This window comes from Podarcis filfolensis (genome assembly GCF_964270895.1).
Source record: "Podarcis filfolensis genome assembly, chromosome: 7".
Lineage (NCBI taxonomy): Eukaryota > Metazoa > Chordata > Lepidosauria > Squamata > Lacertidae > Podarcis > Podarcis filfolensis.
In genome coordinates this window covers 83,445,976-83,466,229 of record NC_139603.1, presented here as the reverse complement: position 1 = coordinate 83,466,229, position 20,254 = coordinate 83,445,976, and the positions used below count along the sequence as shown (strand labels likewise).

At 43.1% G+C, this 20,254-nt stretch overlaps 1 protein-coding gene across 1 annotated transcript in view; it reads left to right on the top strand.

Annotated features, from left to right (window-relative positions):
* The window catches only part of FAM135B (family with sequence similarity 135 member B), a 143,020-nt gene extending 137,554 nt beyond the window's left edge, over nt 1-5,466 (top strand). Inside the window, exons 19-20 of the mRNA XM_083621833.1 lie at nt 841-954; nt 4,618-5,466. Coding sequence (XP_083477959.1) covers nt 841-954; nt 4,618-4,823 — 320 coding nt within the window. The 3' untranslated portion in view covers nt 4,824-5,466. The remainder of the gene's footprint in view (nt 1-840; nt 955-4,617) is intronic.
* The last annotated feature ends 14,788 nt before the right edge of the window (nt 5,467-20,254 follow it).

Below are 20,254 nucleotides of genomic sequence, written 5' to 3'. Positions count from 1 at the left end.
GTCGAGGTCCCTTCCTTCCCCCTCCCAAATAAAATATTTGAGGGAGCTGGGGGCCCCCAAAGTTGCTGGGCATTGCCATTCAAATGGTGTGTGTGCACTGTGGCATGTGATCAATTATGTGGGCTGGAGCTTACCTGCTCCTCCATGTTTTATTCAAGTTGGCATCCCTGGCTGCTACTATGCTGTAAAAAAGAGGTAAAGGACCCCTGGACAGTTAAGTCCAGTCAAAGTTGACTATGGGGTTGCGGCGCTCATCTCGCTTTCAGGCCGAGGGAGCTGGTGTTTGTCCACAGACGGCTTTCTGGGTCATGTGGCCAGCATGACTGAACCGTTTCTTGCGCAACAGGACACTGTGATGGAAACCAGAGCACACGGAAATGCCATTTACCTTCCCACCACAGTGGTACCTATTTATCTCCTTGCACTGGCATGCTTTCGAACTGCTAGGTTGGCAGGAGGTGGGACAGAGCAACAGGAGCTCACCCCATTGTGCAGATTTGAACCGCCAACCTTCTGATCGCCAAGCCTAAGAGGCTCAGTGGTTTAGACCAAATGCAGACTCTTTAGACCTCTTTGTCTGGCCCTTCAGATTCCACACAATCTCCTCAACCATATCACCTCTTCTCAGTGCTATTATTCAAAAGAAAGAAAGAAAGAAAGAAAAAGAAACAGAAAAAGAGGGTGTTTCCAGAACTTACCATGAAACTTACCTTTTTCTTCTTTGTATGGTATGATGTTGTCTTCATAGTGGACATGCTCCACCACCCAGCATACATTTCATCTAAGGAAGGCTGTTCTAATGCACACACTTGTTTCCTTTTTCCTTTCTTCTTTTTACAGGTCTCCAGTATTTCAAAAATGTTGTCCTGGTGGCCTCTCCCCAAGATCGCTACGTACCATTTCATTCTGCAAGAATAGAAATGTGCAAATCGGCCCTGAAAGACAGACAGACAGGTGAGCTTCTTTGTGGACCTAAGAGAGTGGTTGTATTTAAAACAACAACAAACTGTGCATGGATTTATTTCTAGATGGGCATGTCCTAATAGGACACATAGCAGATTTATACAGTGTGAAAACAGATACTTCCCTGTTTCTAGATGCCCGTAATCTCCATTAATCAATGGACATCAGGAGACAAAAGAAAAGAACGAATCTCCAGTTAGATCTAAGACTCCTATCTGAAATCTGGGTCATACATGGTACAGGGAAACTTCCTATGTTCCTCAGGAGGAGCCAGGGCCATCTGCCACAAAGGTGATCACTTGAAGGTGATTCTTATTCATCCCAGTTGAGTCAAACAATCGCATATTGCAAGACCATATGAATTAGACCAGGGGTAGAGGCCCTCAAGGTGTGGTTGATCTGCAAATCCTACCATACCTGACCATTCCCTGGTGCTGGTGGTGTTTTGAGTTCAATGCTCAGAAGTGCCCCATTTGTATGCAAGTCTGCTATTCTTGCATGTATCCTGGCTTCTGTGTTTAGAGCTCCTTTTTATCATTGAAACTACACCATGTTCAGAAACAGGCACTTATGGATTTATGTAGGCAAATGTCAGAGCTGCCCGAGGTCCCAGCTCACAAAGGACCAACGCCACTTCGTTGTTAAATACGAAAGTCTTTATTGAAGTTCAGTTTCACTTCCAGAGCCGCAGCGTGCAGCTCTACGTCTCAACCTTTAGACCGCTGATGCTCCGTTTGAGTCTCCTCCCCCCAGACACCAGTTTAAGACTCTAGCCTTACTCCACCTCTTCCTCTGTTCTTTCCGCCTCTGGTTCCGCCTGTCCGTTGGGGTCTCGCCCTTTCTAGACTCTTCTGACGCTGAATCCCCTGAGCCTTCCCCCTCCCTCCAGCGGGCTTTAGGAGCTGGTTCCCAATCCGGGTCTCCTGCTGTTCCCCGCGCCTGTACATTTGAACTTGGCGCGCGCGCCCAGCCGGCAACTTTCCTCCTGACCGTTTCACTGCTGCTGTCACTGCTTCCCCCTTCGGGGAGGCTAGCTGCAACTGACCTCCCCTCCGTTCCCCCACTCTCCGATGGAGGCGTGGTAAGCCCTGACTCACCTTCTCTCTCCGCTGGAGGAGACGCTGGCCCTGACACATGTGACTCTTCCCCCCCACTACGCTCTGGTGGGGAAACTGGTCCTGATCCCCCGCTGCTGCTTCGGGGTTCCCCGCTGGCTCCTTGTTTCTGGTGCGTCCCCCCTGGGACCCCCCTTGCCCTGACCATCGGCGCCCCCTTCTGGGAATCTTCTGATTCGCTGGAGAAGCTCATGGAATCTCTCAGGTCACTGCCATACTCCCCTACGCTGCCCTCGGATTCTTCCCCTTCGCTCTCCATTTCCTCTCTCCCCTGTGCTCCTGCTCCTGAGCCCCTGACAGCAAATAATACTCCTGAGGAGTGGTATTGGGGTAAACAGAGAGCAGATTGGAATTGGAAAAGAAGAGCCTGTTAATCTCCCAATTCAACAAGGAGAGGGGCACAGGAAGCTATGGATTAAGTTGGGAAACAGGAGACATTTACCCAATGGGAAAGAACTGTGGCTCCTCTAGACTGGTGGGTTTTCCATTTTGTTTTGTTGTTTTTTTGCAGATATATTCTGCAGCATGCCATTGATACAACAATAGTTTATTAGTGATAAATTTATGCTGGACTACCTGCATATAAATTCACTTTATTAGTTGTTCTGCTACACTTCCTGAATGATATTACATTATTGCCATCTGCAGTGCAGCACAACAAAAGCAGGACAAAAAAACCCCATTGGAATATTTGTGATGTGAAAAGTTACAGGATTTCAGCAGGGAGCTACAGGACATGCACTGGTTGGAAACAAAGTGGTGTGTCTGCCTTGAGACTTTTCCAGGAGCATGTATGTAGCCAGGATTTATATTGGAGGGGGCAGGCTTTGTGCTGGGGGGGGGCAGCACCTCCGTTTGGATCACATATAACCACTCAGATACTACAATGAGTGCAAAACATCATGAATGCACAATAGAAAGGACATATTGATGGGCAATGTGTGTCGCATTTCAAAGTGCTGAATTTCACCACTTGAAGCATCCGTCGTGTTGAGCTATTTCAATGCTTTTGTTTCATTTGCTCATTTCAAACAGCTGAATTCGATAATAAACCTGATTTGCAATAGGGGTTTGAATAATTTTGATTGCAACTGTAGATGATGATGATGATAAATAAATAAATAAATAAATATTTATATCCTGCCCATCTGGCTGAGTTTCCCCAGCTTCTCTGGGCAGCTCGCAATAGAATATTAAAAACATGATAAAAGATCAAACATTAAAAACTTCCCTAAACAGGGTTGCCTTCAGTTGTTTTCTAAAAATCAGATAGTTGTTTAACTCCTTGACATCTGATGGGAGGACGTTCCACAGGGAGGGTGCCACTGCCAAGAAGGCCCTCTGCCTGGTTCCTTGTAGCCTCACTTCTCGCAGGGAGGGAAGCACCAGAAGGTCCTCAGAGGTGGACCTCAATGTCCTGGCTGAATGATGGGGGTGGAGATGCTGTTTCAGGTATACATAGACAGATAGATAGATGATATAGATAGATAGATAAATTAGATAGATAGATAGATAGATAGATAGATAGATGATAGATAGATAGATAGATAGATAGATAGATAGATAGATAGATATAGATAGATAGATGATAGATAGATAGATAGATAGATAGATAGATAGATAGATGATAGATAAATAGATAGATAGATAGATAGATAGATAGATGATAGACAGAAACACCAACAGCATCTGAAGGGTCACCATCTTAGAGTTACACAAATGCAGTCAACTACACAGAAAAACCTATATTGATGGGAAACACCTCTCAGAGCCCAGGAGCAGATAGCAATGGGGATCACCTGCCCTTCACCTCTGCAATGCCAGCAAAAGCTCAGCTGGACTTAGGAAAAGATGGTTGAACCACCGTCAAGTATCACCCCCACTTCTTTTAATTTATGTATTCATTAGTCTTCCTTCTTAAGTATAATGACTTAAAATATGGCACAATCATTATTAGTGAAATATTGAGATAGCTACTCCTAATACCAGTTGTGATGATTTGCAAAATTGTCCATAATTACAGTTTTCCTTTTGATAAACAGTTAACTTGGCTAATCATGCTATATCCCAACTCTATATGCTTTTTCAGGTCTCCCATTAAATTTTCCTTGCCTGCAGCTATTAAATACATAATTGGCCTTTGAAGCTTAGGAGGATTAGCCTATTTTTCATACTTCAACAAACATCATTTCAGATCTACTGCTAATTTAAATTTGTGCATTTCATTCTTACTATTTATAGCTTTATCCCAGTACTTCCTTTTTATTTCACAAACACACCACATATGGATAAAATTCCCTATATCTGTTGTGCAATACCCACATTTCCCTTCCACCCTTCCCTTCTACTCATTTTCCGTGGTGAAAGTTAATAAAAATATTATAAAAAGAGAACAGGATGCTGTATGAGATGGGCCACTGGCTTGGTCCTGCAGGCTCATCTTGTGTTCTTCATACACCATGAATATTGAAGACAATGAAGAAATAATAATAATAATAATAATAATAATAATAATAATAATGTTTTTCAACTTTCCAAGGTCCTGTTTATGCCGAGATGATCAACAACCTCCTCCGGCCGGTCGTGGGGACAAAGGATTGCACTTTAATCCGCCACGATGTGTTCCACGCCTTGCCAAACACAGCCAACACCCTGATTGGGCGAGCAGCTCACATCGCGGTGCTGGATTCTGAACTGTTCCTGGAGAAATTTTTCCTGGTTGCAGGACTCAACTACTTCAAATAAGACTGTGAGCCTCAGGGCAGCAAAGGGAGCCTTGCATATTGAATTGCAAAGACTTTCTGGGCCAAGAGAGTGCTTCGTTTCTGGAAACAAACGGAATATGCTTACGGCACACCCTAGTGGCTTGGGGAGAGGAATCAAAGTGCTTTGGTTATAAGGTATTCAAAGGGCCAAAAATTGGTGCTTTTTGGAAGATGTAAACATATACATGTTATTCCGGTCTTTTTTCTTTTTGTTCATCTAACCACCAACCTCCTAAAAAAAAGCTTTTAAAATCCTGAGGATGTGATTATAGATCTGCCCCCTTTATAATGGTCACTGGACTGACATCTTTCTCTCCCTTCCACCATTAAGAAATCTACTTAGGCATAAACTGCCTTAGCTGAGTCAATAATTATTATTTAAGAAGAAACTTGTCTGGTTTTGTAGTTTTTCCATGTTTCGTGTGGTCAACAAAAGAAGAAAGAAGTAAACTCAGGTTAAATTCTCCTTTGTGGTGAATCAGAAAATAGGAATGGGAATCTGTGGATTACAGCACTTTATTTATTTGTTTGGCAGGGGAAGTTAAGAAGAAAACTCATAAATTTGTGGAAAACTCCAGTTCTGAAGGCCGCAAAGTGTAATAAAATTATCTCTGCAATGCCTAGTCGCTGACTTCGAACTAATCTGTTGTGGTGTCCCAAATTTTGGTGGGCAGGGGTTTTCCTTGTGGCAAGCAATCTGATTTAAGGGCTCTGGAGGAGCTTTGAAGGCTCTAGAACACAGACTGCCAATGGCGGACGTATTGTGAAGTGAGCAAGGACTGAAGGATGTCGCCCCAAAACGACTCCTTCTGCTGATCAAGACCCAGGCCTCTCCTCCAGCATACAGAGGCTACAGTTCATCCACTCACTTCAAGACCCAGACAAGGGAGCCTTGAACTCCTTCCAGTACTTGAGGAGGAACTCTCTTCAACATGAATAGCAACAGAGTTATTCCCTTGTTCATTGGAGGTTGCCCTAAGTTGCTAAAAGATGCTAACAGTGGTCAAAGATGCAGGGACAGTGGTTGAAAAAAACCATCTGCCTATAACTTGGCATGAGAAAATGTGGTTAATGGGCCTACTTAACAGGGTGACCTTGGGTACCAGACTTCATTTTTGGTGGGGAGATAACTAGAATTTTCTCCTGTGCCTCCTATAGTAGGAGGATTGGAAACAACAGAAGAGCCTTGTTGGATGAGGCCAGCAGTCCATCCTGGCCAATCAGATGCCTAAGGGAAATCTGCAAGGAGAGGATGAGTGCAATAGCTTCATCTCTCCTTGCGATTTCCAGAAACTGGCTTTCAAAGACCTCCAACAGTGGACATCATGGCTGGCTAGTAGTCACTGGTAGAGAAGAAAGCGCAGGGATTAGGTGACTGGCAGGAGACCCTGAGTTTGGGAGAAAAGGTTATAGGAAATGTGCATATTTATTGGTTTGAACTGGAGGCAAGAGAGGTGTCCCCATCGCAGTCTCCACCCCCAGTTGAAGTGCTACGTGTAATGGTGACACTGTGGGCCACTTCTTCTCTCCTCCCAAGACATCTCTAGCCCAGCCAGTCAGTCAAAATCCGTCTCCCAGGTGTGTTACCTCTAAGCAGGAAAGGAGCCTCCTGCGGGCCAATCCACAGGCCTATTTGACATCATAAGCAATGGTAGCTCAGTGGTAGAGAACTTGAGGCAGAAGATCCCAGGTTCAGTCTCTGGCATCATCATCAGATGATGGCCTGCACCTCATGCCTGAGAGTCTTCAGAGCTGTAGTGATTCAAAGTATACAATACCTGATTTAGATGGATAAATAACCCAAACTGGTATGGAAACACTCGGTGTAAGAGCTTTTGCAAATATTTCTCTGAGATTTTGGGGCACTTAGAACTAAAAGTTCTGTGGGAAAGGTTGAACTGGATGGAGTGGCTTGGAATGGTATGACTGCATGTTATTTTAGATCAGGCTTCCTCAACCTTGGCCCTCCAGGTGTTTTTTGGCCTACAACTCCCATGATCCCTAGCTAGCAGGACCAGTGGTGAGGGATGATGGGAATTGTAGTCTCAAAACATCTGGAGGGCCGAGGTTGAGGAAGCCTGTTTTAGATTCACATTGGAATTCTTTTTAAATTTCTGGAATGTGAACTTCCAGGATCTGTGCTTGTCAGTTTTTGCAATGTGCACATAAATAATCTGTAGTTCGTCAGAGTACAGATTTTGATATATTTTCCTTTTGAGAGAAGATTTAGGTTATTTCATGAAGAAGAAGAAAAAGTTGCTCATCCCGGCTCAATCAGGACTCAGCCAGCTGAATAAAAGTTGTCTGGAGTAAATGCCAGTGTAAAACCCAAAAAAGTGGTGTTCTGGGGTCATGCGGGTGGGCATAGGTGCCAACTCTATGTGTGTGTGGAGAGGGCTGAGCCCCCACCCCACCCCAGTCTTGGGGGGCTGGGCCACAGCAACAGTGGGCATCACCGAGCCTCCCTGTGGTGGCAGAGGGCCCCCCCCCTGCAGGCCTAGCGACTTCCTCTGGACATCACAGACATGCAATGTGCCCTTCCAAAGTCAGGCAGAACTCAGCACCTCTGGGGGGTATGACTGGGTAGTGCAGACTTGATCCTGATCCGAACTCTGTTCAGCTCAGTCATGTGACCAGGCAAAAAAGGTTGTGTTTTAAAGGCTTGTTTCCCCAGCTAGCAGTAGACTTTTCCCAGACCAGGGGTTTGGATGTGCTGTGGCTTTATGCCAGCTTAATCTATGCCAGCATGCTTGATGCCAGCTTCTGGTGTACAGGATTGCTCCCTAAATCACTTTCTTAACATCTCATAGTATCTTTGGAGTACTCTGTGCTTCAGGTAATGCATCTTAAGCATGTGGCAAAATCAGAAGCAGTGAAACAAAGATCTCTGTGACTCAGGGAACAATCTAGAAGCTGATGTAAAACACACCAGCGTAAACTAAAATGGCATAAAGTTTGACCAAATCCAAAACCCATTCAGCAGTAGGGTTGTTGATGTTGGTCTGCCTAAGCCTGGCAGAGAGGAAACAAGCCTTTAAAATAGAGTTCTGTGCCAGGTTTTCAGGTTGCACAACTGTGCTGAACTGTCTTAGAATCCAGTCTGAGATCTCCGCCGTCAAGTCCCAGCCCACCATGCCCCCAGAATGTCCCACCTTGCCTCCCAAAAGTCCTGGCTGAGCCAGGGTCAGCAAGTTACACCAGCATAACATTGGCTAAGATGAGGTTGGGGACTTAATACCAGCTGAGCCCGGAATCAGCCATCTCAGCTAGAGATCCTGATCTTCCTAAACTCATCATTTCAATGGATTTTGCCGTAGGATCGCCCCCTTTAACTGTTTGAGAAACATTGATTTGCATATTTAATTATTAAGATATATTTTTAATTGGACAAAATTTGTAGAATGTTTTCTTTAAAAACCTCTGCAAGCAGTTTATGTAAAATAGACTAGAATACTGACGAAATAAACAGACCTTAAAAACAAGCTGAAATATTAAAGGTATCAACGTGTAGATAAAATCAGCAGAGTTTGATAAGAAACATGCATAATCAAATTACATGGCTGGGTAGGCTAGCCCAAACAAAAAAAAAAGTTTTTAACTGGCATAAAAAAACCCGTATAATGAAGGCACTTTCGCCTCACATTAATAGGCAGCGCATGTCCCAGCAATTAATTCTGCGCATGTAACACACCCAGAATTTTCTGAAACATTGAAGATAATGGGAGAGACCTTGCTCACCCAGGACTCCAAGCGTGAATCAGAGCCCCATAAATTTAGCATCTTAGCCATTGTAACTTGATCCTATTCCTTGCTAGTATTGTTTACCAAATCCCAATATTAATCTTTTTTCCCCCCAATGTGGAATGGCAGAATGTATGTTATATGTGTGAGCATTCATATTTGGTAATAACCCAACGTGAAATCTTTAATAATAATAATGAAGGGACTTCTAGAGACGCAAAACAGGCTTGAGACCAACTTGTGTGAGCCTCACCCAACTTCTGCAGATGCTAACAGGCACTGCTTAGCTCTACATTGACTTTTTGACGTGTCTTACTGGAGATTTCAGGTGGCCGTCTCAGACCCATGCAGAAATGGTTGGAATCCTCCTCCTTCCACCCAGAATCCTGTGGATCATAGATGAACCGTCTGAGATGTGGGTCTAGTACCATCATCCTGATCTAGTACTTGTGAAAATATTTCTGTTGATCAAATGTGGATGTTCCTTTTCTCCAACCAAGAAAATCCATGACACACAGGCTCCTGTGGATCAATTGCTGAACTCGTAATAGGGTTGTTGTTTTTTTATACAAATTGGTGTAGGTTCCATCTTCATAAATGCTGCCACAATTGTATCAAAATTATGGGCAATAATAATCTGATCTGCTGAAGATCTGCAGCTATCAGATATATCTTTTTTTTTAATTGGGACACTGTCTTTGTAAAGGCCTTGAATATTACATAATCCTGTCTTACATATATATATATATATAATGTTTATGCTATTATACTTGTACTACAAACTAACCTTAGAAGATAATTGTGTTGTGTAGAGCAACATCTAAAATGTTGGAACATCGCTAAGGTATGATTCAATTTGGCCTCCTTTGAAAAGGCTTTTAAGATGTCTCTTTCTATGGGAATATATAAATATAGATATACAGATATATTTAAAAAAGACCTTGTTATTGGCTGTTCAAATCATTCGCAAATACATACACACACATTGCTGGGTGTCTAGAATCTTTGTCAGAGTCTGATTCTTCTGGAACTGGGTTTTTTGTTTTTGTTTTTACAGACTTTCTTTATTACTAGTTAGTAAGGTGAATAACTATTGCCAACTCCAAACCAATATTACCACTGGCAACTGGTTCAAGCTTTCCAAAATGGCCTGATTAGATGTGATGAATGTGAAACTTGAGAACAGTCATACCAGAGAACCCCCTTTTGTGGATGCTAACAAGTAACTGATGGTTCTTCATGACCCATTTGCTATGAGTTTTACTGTCTGCAGCTGTGCCCCACTTGCAAAGTGCATATGTGCATTTGTGCAAATTTGACCTGCAGCCCAATGAGAGGGAGGGACTGTTGCTTGCAAAGGTCTGCCCATTTCCTGGGACAATAATAACACGTCCCCTTTTCTTTGTTTGCTTTCTTATTAATTTCATGTTTGACAAGTGACCTCTCTGACAAATGCAGAGCTCTGTATGAGATCAAGGCAATAGGACATAGTGGGATAATTGGAGTTGGCTGAGAGAAAGGGCTTTTAATTTTCAAGGGGGTCTGCTTTCGAATTTTGAGCATATTTAAGGGGTGGGAGTAATCGGTCTCCTATTTAACCAAGATCGCGAATGTAAAGCTTAGAATGCCACTGTGAAATTTTAATGCTCCTTATTTATTACAGTGATGATCAACTTTGTATAATGAGAGGATGATGCTAATGATGAATGGTAATGTTAATAACGAACAGTCATCAGTGCCAATATGATTCTACTATTTTTCTACATATGCTATATGGTGATGATTTGTGTGGCTTGTTGTAAGGTGTAAAAGAAATGTTAATAAAACTGTTTGCTTCCTTTCGTTTGTCTTTGCATGGTTACTTTGGAGGAAGACACCTCCTTATAATGCATTGACTAGGTTAAGGAACTAATCCAAGATGAGTAACCCAAGATGTTAGCTTTAGTCTGCCAGGGATATTGCACAGGGCGAAACAGGTGCAAAATGCCGGCACCCTGTCTACAACTTCATTAACATCCATCTACAGCTTCACTAGCATCTCTCGGTATTGTGAACAACACCGAACTTACCTTTTGCTAGTAGCTTCATGGACTTACCTAAAAAGATAAAGAAACAAAAGACTGAGCTAAGCATTTGAAAAATCCATTGAAATCAGACATTATAAGTTCATCTTAGGTTGGGTAGTTCACAATTCGCTGTGGCTTTGCATAAGGTTTTGTATTTTTCTCAGAAGATTGATAAAGAATGCATAATTATTTTGGTAATTATTGTGTGTATATTAGTCACCAATGTGTTGCATGAGTCGTACTGCTAGGGATATTGCATAGGCTGCTGAACTGCCATACAAGAAACAGCCCACATCTTATACAATATGGTGGCACTGTCTCTGTCTCTCTGTGTGTGTTTGTGGAGAGAGAGAGAGAGAGAGAGATGCACTTGTAACTCCAGTCATTAGTTATAAATAACATGCTTTAAGTCATGCATAGGCAAACTCAGCCCTCTAGATGTTTTCAGACTACAACTCCCACCACCCCTAGGCTAACAGGACCAGTGGTCGGGGATGATGGGAGTTGTACTCCCAAAACATCTGGAGGGTCGAGTTTGCCTATGCCTGCTTTAAGCTTTTATCAGAGATAAATGGAAAGGAACACATGAAGCTACTTTCAGTGGCCACAAGATGTCAGTGTTTCCTCAAATAAGGATACAATTGTACGTTCACCTAGTTATCAGTGCTGAAAATGTTACCCACATGAAACCCATAGTATTAGGAAAGCTGGTAGCACACATGGTTCACGTGCAGAAGGACGCAGGATCAATCCCCCATCATCTCCAGGAAAAAGGGACCTAGCAGTATGTGAGGGAAAGAAACCATAATTCAGTGGCAAAACTCATGGTTTGCATGCAGAAGGTTCAATCCATGGAGCCTCCATTTCAAAGGATCAGTGAGTGGACTTGTGCTTCACTGCCAGTAAGATGAGACTAGCTTTTCTCCAAGTGTCTCTAGTTTTCTTAGCATTTCTGACCGGGCAGTGATTTGGAACTTCAGAAGGTGTTGGACCATCCCCAGTCAGTGGAGACTAGTCACTCACTGGTTTCATCGCCTTGTCATGGTGAGTGGGCTATGACCCTTGTGAGCTAAGCCGTCGGGAGTCTAGTTCTCCCAGCAGGGTCACCCAAGGCCGTAAGATCAAAGGGAAGGAGCTAGACAAAGAATGATCCAAGAAGTCCTCAGTGGCAGAACAGGCAGACGATAGCAAGTTACAATGTTACAGCAGCTGTGAAGGTGGATGAAGGCTATAGCAGATAAGAATCTACATCATGGTGCTCATGTCATCGGAATAGGGCCTTACTGTGAAGACTGTGTGTTGGTCAGTGTGCACTGATCTACACACATAAAACAAATTCACACACAGGCGTCTTCCAAAAACACAGCCCAAACCCAAACCCAAAAAAGTTCCATGGTGATCAGCAAATGGTAACGGAGGCAGGATCGTGAAATCTGTGCATCGCAGTTGAATGTAGGTCAAGCTGTTGTACCTGTTATCTAATATTAAAGAGTGCTTGTAGACTGATGATCAGGCAGCATAGACTAAGGGTATGAGTCTTATGCCTACTGATTGATTTCATGTAATACATAATTTATTTATTTTGACCCCATTATAAAATTACTTTTTATTCATCTTTATTATTTAGTAAGGTAAAGGGTAAAGGGACCCCTGACCATTCGGTCCAGTCGTGGCCAACTCTGGGGTTGTGTGTGGCGCTCATCTCACTTTATTGGCCGAGGGAGCCGGTGTACAGCTTCCAGGTCATGTGGTCACCATGACTAAGCTGCTTCTGGCAAAACAGAGCAGCACACGGAAACACCATTTACCTTCCAGCCGGAGCGGTACCTATTTATCTACTTGCACTTTGACGTGCTTTCGAACTGCTAGGTTGGCAGGAGCAGGGACCGAGCAACTGGAGCTCACCCCGTCATGGGGATTCAAACCGCCAACCTTCTGATCAGCAAGTCCTAGGCTCTGTGGTTTAACGCACAGCGCCACCCGCGTCCCTATTATTTAGTAGGCCTATATTATTAATATTTAATAGTACAGTTCCCTATTACCCCCACTTGCTACTATAATTATATAAATATATGCTGTATAAAGGGCCCCATTACCTTCAGTAGCTTAGGGCCTCATCAAACCTAAATCCGGCCCTGGCAATCGCATGGAAGATAGAGCAAGCTTGCTTTCTGCTGCTCCAGAGGAAAGGACCAGACCCCACAGATTCAAATGACAAGGAAATTCTGAATATACATTAGGAAGAACTTTCTGATGGTAAGAACTGTTCAACAGTGGCATGCAACACCTCAGAAGGTCGTGAACTCTCCTTCATTGGGGGTTTTTGAACAGAGGTTGAATATTCATCAGACAGGAATGTTTCAGCTGTATTCCTGCATTTCTGACATCACTTGGGAAGACAGGTGAACTATTATCAGTGTACTGGAAAAAGCAAAGATCCCCAGTGTTGAAGCAATGATTTTTCAACATCAATTTCGTTGGACTGGTCATGTTGTGTGGATGCCTGATAATCGTCTTCCAAAGCAACTACTCTATTCCGAACTTAAAAATGGAAAGCGTAATGCTGCTGGTCAACAAAAGAGACTATCTCAAGGCAAATCTAAAAAAAAAAAAGTAGTATAAACACTGACAACTGGGAAACACTGGCCTGTGAGTGCTCCAGTTGGAGAACAGCCTTTACCAAAGGAGTCATGGGCTTTGAAGACACTGGAACTCTGGACGTAAGGGAGAAACGTGCTAAGAGGAAGGCACGCTTGGCAAATCCACACCGTGATCAACTCCCGCCCAAAAACTAATGTCCCCACTGTGGAAGGACGTGTGGATCCAGAATTGGCCTCCATAGTCACTTATGGAATCATTGTTAAAACCGTGTTTATGGAAGACAATTTTACTTGGCTACGAGTGATTGCCAAAGAGAAGAGACTGTTTGGGTCCCTTCTATGACATATAAAGGGATCTTCTGTTTCTTTTTAGAATTGAAAAGAAGGTGTAGCAGGGAGAGATGGTTTTTGAGAGGTTGAGAGAACAATGCCCCATCTGCTGTGATGGACCAGCCTCTGCTGACCCTAGTCCCTTATAACAGTCAGTGGCGTGGACATTTATTTTAGGACCCTTGTTATGTACAGATATAGAACAGAAGGGTGATATTGTGCAAAGTGCTCCTTGCTGATTATGAAGTGAGATTGCAGGCCGACCGAACAGACCAGAGTGTGCTCTAGGTTTACACATATATATGTGGCTTAGAATCTGCAATTCTGGTTGTGAACAGCCCTGGAGCCAAAGCATAAATAGCTTGCTCCCAAGGTCCTGTAGAGCAAGCTGATAATAACTAAAAAGTGCAATTGCAGTAATTTTCCTCAGAGTGCCGCTGGGTAAAATTTCTCCCTCGTCACCCTGCACAGGCTTTTAAGCAATTTTCAATCTGTGCTTCATTAGAGAGAGAGAGAAAGAGCGAGAGAGAGAATAAGAACTGCCTAGCTCTACCTGCACCCAGTCACTTGAAAATACTAGCAAGCAGTGAAGGTCATATGTTTCAGTGATGTTTTGTTACGGCAGTGTTTCCACCCCAAAGATTAACCCACAGGAGATGAACTGTAGGGGGGTCACACACAAAGGGAGGAGGAGTGGCCCAGAAGGATCTCAGTGATGGAGGCAAAAGACTCAAGCTCACAGGGAAGGAGAGACAGGAGAGCCCGACTTCCAAAACATTCAAAGACCAAATCATGGCTTCTGATTGGTTCCAGGAGCTTCCCCGTCAGACGTTTGGGTTCCATAGAATGTTCACAAACCGGAACAATCACTTCCAGGTTTGCAGTGTCTGGGAGCCAAAACGTACGAGTTCCAGGGCATTCAACAACCAAGGTATGACTATAATTATTAGGGATGTGCGCTAGATTCTGCCAAGTCCCGAGCCAAATCAGGTATCAGTTAAGTCAGACTGAGATAGCCACAGAGCACTGGGGGTGGGGGTGGATGACGGGGGGTGGGGGACAGACAAAAAGGTTGAGACCTACCTGATTGGCAACAGGTTAGGAAAATTCTCAACACTCCCTGGAGATTGACAGGATTTGAACCCAGGACCTTCTGCATGTAAAACAGATGCTCTACCTCTGAGCTACAGCTGTTCCCTTGGGGGATATTATAAGTATCCACATGTTCATTTGTGAACTGTCAGAAAGCATCTGTGGAGAATGTAGGCTGCCTCTCGTTCCAGGCCATCCCGTGAAAGGATTCATCGTCATGACGGGAAAGGCAGAGATTACCTGCAGTGCTTCCGAACTGCTTTTTCTGAAGCATATGGCATCGTTGACCAGCCTGCCAAAAAAACACCCTCTTTTTGCCTTCAGTGGGAGTGAGCTTTTGCGATATGGACCTAGCCCAAAAAAAGAGGTGAGAAGTTAAATGGGGAGGAATGCAATCATGTCTCTTCAGTAGAAGTCACAGGGCGAAAGAGAGCCATCAGCCAAAAGAATAGCCATGGACCATAAAGAATCACATCCCTCCTCTGCCGGAGGTAGCATCCTGTATAATCCACACCTTTTGGAGACCCAGCCACCCTCCCCTTTCTCATAAAATGGCATTTGCGAAGATTCGTAACCGTATCACTGAGACGCTTTGTGTCTTTTTGTTAAGCCCGCCAGGTAGCAGAGACGTGAGGAGGCAGCGATGTTTAGCTCCCCATCTGCGGTGATGCATTCTAGGATGTAATAGCCAGGAATGTTAAAATAACTGCCCATTATATGATCACCTTGGTTCTAATGCTGAGAGGGGGTCATCGGTGAGATTGATCTTCCAGAGGCATGAAAAGATTAAATGCCACTTTCAGGAAACCAGCAGTTCCAGATTGATGGCGCAGAATAACAAAGGCTGGATGAACAGGACAAGGCTTGTTTCGAAACACAAAAGAAGGTTTATCCAAAATGTCTGGCTCGGCAGAATTTCTCAACATTGGTGTAGCTCATAGGGAGAGCAAAACCCACCCGAGGATAGAAAAAGGGAGTTCTCATGAAGTGAGAATAAGTTTGAGATTAGGGTACTTCTTCTTCTTCTTCTTCATTTTTATTAATAATTTATTTACAACATAGTCTACAACAGCTCATACATACAAACAAATCCACCACCATTGACAATTTAATTATCAAAATGAAACTCCTATCCTCTTACATAAAGAAAACATAACATAAAAATAAAGGACTTCCTTTATCCTGTAAATAGCCTCCTTATTTACTTCTTGTATACTGTTTCTTTTATATGTGATTATTACAATTTTTCTTAGTTATGACTTAAAAAACCACAAAGTCTCCCGTAGAAATTAATTGAAACAAGTCCAGGTATATATTTTGGGGCACTCTCTGGTAAAGTATTCTGTGCATTTCCCCCATTCTTTTTGAAATTCTTGTCTGGGTTGTCCCCTAATTGTCTCTGTTAATCTGGCCAGTTATTTTTAAGCGTTATGAAAACTGTTTAAATATCTGTTGATATAGTCTCTCAGTTATCTTAGAGCATACCCTCCAACATTTCTCTGCTGAAAATAGGGATGTCCCATTCCATAATGATAATTTTACCATTTATACCTCTCACATTTTACTGGGTTGCCCCAGCCACTCCAACATATATAAAACCATTATAAAACATTAAACATTGAAAAAACTTCCGTGTAGAGGATTGCCTTCAGACAGCTTGGGAGTTGAATAACTCTATACCCTCCAACATTTCTCGATTGAAAATAGGGACATCCTAAGAAAAAGTGGGACATTCCGGGATCAAATCAGAAACTTGGATGGCTCTTCTAAATCTGGGACTGTCCCTGGAAAATAGGGACACTTGGAGAGTCTGTTAGAGTTGCCAGGAACAATGTATTATTGTATTTTTCCGGGCACAATTCAAAGTGTTGATGTTGACCTTTAAAGCCCTAAATGGCCTCGGTCCAGTATACCTGAAGGGGTGTCTCCACCCCCATCATTCTACCCGGACACTGAGGTCCAGCACTGTGGGCCTTCTGGCGGTTCCCTCACTGAGGAAGCCAAGTTACAGGGAACCAGGCAGAGGGCCTTCTCGGTAGTGGCACCTGCCCTGTGGAACGCCCTCCCACCAGATGACAAAGAGAAAAACAACTACCAGACTTTTAGAAGACATCTGAAGGCAGGCCTGTTTAGGGAAGCTTTTAATGTTTGATGGACTATTGTATTTTAATATTTTGTTGGAAACCACCCAGAGTGGCTGGGGAAGCCCAGTCAGATGGGCGGGGTATAAATAAATTATTATTATTATTATTATTATTATTATTATTATTATCATCATCATCATCATCATCATCATCATCATCATCATTATCATCATCATCATCCACTGCCACCGTGAAACCTTAATTTGGGTCCCTAGTCAGCTTCTGCCAGGAAATCAGTGTTGTATTGCCCTCTTCATTTTGGGACTTTCATATACTTCCCTTCCTCACAGGCCTGTTCTTTCATGTCTGCTCACGATTGAAGGCAAAACAATTTTTTTTACACAAATTTAAAATTTGGCTGAATTTCAAAGTTAGGGAGCTGACTGCTGGCAAGACTCTTGATCACAACAGCATTGGTTGGACAGCGTCAACAGAGCAACTGCTGCCCAACATGAACAAGCACTTAAAAATGAGAAAAACAGGCCATCCTGATGGAGATGAATCATCTGCTTAAAAAAACATGAAATATATGTGTGTTTGGGGGCTCTTGCCACTGGCTCGCTGCTTTTAGTGTTTTGGCGTTGTGCTATATTTCATGCACTTTGTGAAGTGTAAGTACCACTGTAGCCTCTGAAATTGCTTTCCTTAATGTGGTCTGGGGAGGTTTTGGCACGCTGGTGGAGAGCTCTCTGGCTAAACCACTGGAATGATGATGTATATCTGAAACGTTCTGCTGCTCACTTACGCTTAAACTTATTTTCTTGTTAACTTCCTATATCCTGGGAGATTCACTGCCGTTTGGAAGGTCAACACTAGGGATGGATGAATCTGTCAATTTCCATTTCTCTCAGTTTTTCTTCTTTTTTCCAATTTTAAGCTTAGTTCTATGCATTCCCAGATCAGTTTGCAACTGACAAAAAACAAAAAACAAAACAATATTAAAATTTCCCAACAATTTATTGTATATTTCTCCTCCCTGATATACGCATCCTTGATTGCAATTTTGCAATACTTAAATACTTTTTTGCAAGCAATTTTCACTAATACAATGCATTTTTGCTTTAGTTGAGAATCCTTAATTGCAGGGGGTTGGACTCTACAATTTTTTGGTTTCCACTAATATATATTATTATTCACAAGTTCAATTAATGTATGCCTTTAGTATACTTTCTTTGGTTGGAAAGCTGTATTGCAGAGATGTGCAAACTCGGAAGCATGGCTGCCTCTTTGTGTATTGTTTCAGGAACTGTGGATTAGGCAGATTTGCATTAAAATGCTAACCAAATTGCATTTCTCATTCATCCCTAGTCAAAACAATGTATCCTCTAGTCACCCTGTCCTCGTGGAGCCTTTTAAGGAAGTTGTTTTGAGCCACAAAATTGCAATGTGAATCATCTCAATAGGCTGACATTTCAGCACCCAAGACAATGTAAAAAATGTTTCTTATCATCCTCAATACTGCTGTTGTTGTTGTTGTTGCTGTTCTTCTTCTTCTTCTTCTTCTTCTTCTTCTTCTTCTTCTTCTTCTTCTTCTTCTTCTTCTTCTTCTTCTCCTCCTCCTCCTCCTCCTCCTCCTCCTCCTCAGGGACAGCTGAGAACACCAGAGCTTGCTAGATGTGACACAGCTGGGTGTAGATAATGAGCAGGCAAGAAATGAAATGGTGTGGCTTGTTGACGTGGATGCCAGCTAAGTCCCGCTCAGGCTACAACCCTTTTTGTGGGTTTTGGGTTAGCTGGCTGAACCCGCACAGAGCTGGACAAGCAAGTTGTGTTAGCTTATTTTTGGCTGAGCCAGAGATCCACTCTCTCCAAAACCTAAACAGCTTTTAAAAGGCTTTTAAAAACAGCAGATAAAACCTTTTTGGGAGGAACAACGCCCGAGCCTTTTTATGCAACTCCCTGCCGAGCCACCATCTTCCTCTTCCTCCATTTAACACCTGTTCATTACATAAAATGCCTCTCTCCTAAGTTGCTCATTTCTGGTGGGCTAGGATTGTCTCCTTAAGTCACTAAGGGCTTTATACACAAGAATGTGAGCACCTAGAATTGAGCCTAAGATACATAGATAGATGGCAGATATTCATATCTCATTTCATTTGTAATTTGGGAGCTCCACAAGTCTCTCTTTTATTTAGTTCACATTGGGAGTCTAGGGAGTCTGTTTTCTATATTTCAGTGTTTGGCACATTTGGAAGGAACATCAAAAAAAAGAAAAGAAAGAATTGCCACAGAAGCACCAGCCTTTCAATTTCCTGGAGTTGTTTCTTGTGATTTCCCTCTGCTCCTTTCTCCTCCTCCATTTTTACCTTACCGTCCTTATGATCAAAAGTTCTCTGTAAGCCTGGGTAGCAAACAGCACACTCAGGTTTCTGGAAGCCTGGTGGGGAGTCCTGTGATGTACAATGTTTGCAAGAGGACAAACAATAGCTCTTCCACTGTCTCCGTCTCAGCACACCTGCCCTGCTGCTAAGGTATTTCCCTTTGTTGCATCTTGTCCTCTGGTTCAAAGGAACTTCCCTCCTGCAAATTAGGTTCATTCCATCCAAACATTCATTCCATTCTGCTTGGGCTTAATTGGAATCATTGTATAGTGAACAGTTTCTTAGTGTCTGTGGTTTTATACAGTACACTATCTGAGGCCCTTTTCAATGGATAAGTATTCAACCTGGGACTTCAACCTAGGACTTTCTGAAATTCAAAGGATGTGGTCAGCCACTGACATGTGGCTGGGGATGATTGAGAAATCTGTTCTTCATGAATGCAAATATAAATTAACTTGATTTAGTCTTCATAAACAAAACTAGACAGCATCTTAAAAAGCAGAGACATCACCTTGCCGACAAAGGTCCGTATAGTTAAAGCTATAGTTTTCCCAGTAGTGATGTATGGAATTGAGAGCTGGACCATAAAGAAGGCTGATGGCCGAAGAATTGATGCTTTTGAATTCTGGTGCTGGAGGAGACTCTTGAGAGTCCCATGGACTGCAAGAAGATCAAACCTATCCATTCTGAAGGAAATCAGCACTGAGTGCTCACTGGAAGGACAGATCCTGAAGTTGAGGCTCCAATACTTTGGCCACCTCATGAGAAGAGAAGACTCCTGGAGAAGACCCTAATGTTGGGAAAGATGGAGGGCACAAGGAGAAGGGGACAACAGAGGATGAGATGGTTGGACAGTGTTCTCGAAGCTACCAGCATGAGTTTGGCCAAACTGCGGGAGGCAGTGGAAGACAGGAGTGCCTGGCATGCTCTGGTCCATGGGGTCACGAAGAGTCGGACACGACTAAACAACTAACCAACAACAAAGTCTTCATAAAGCAATGTTTTTTGTTGTCTTCTTCATCTCCAGCTTCCATTCTGTTGGATGAAGACAACTACCGTATTCTTCCGTGTATAAGACACCCCCTATTTGGGAGGAATCCAATGGGGGGAGATGGCC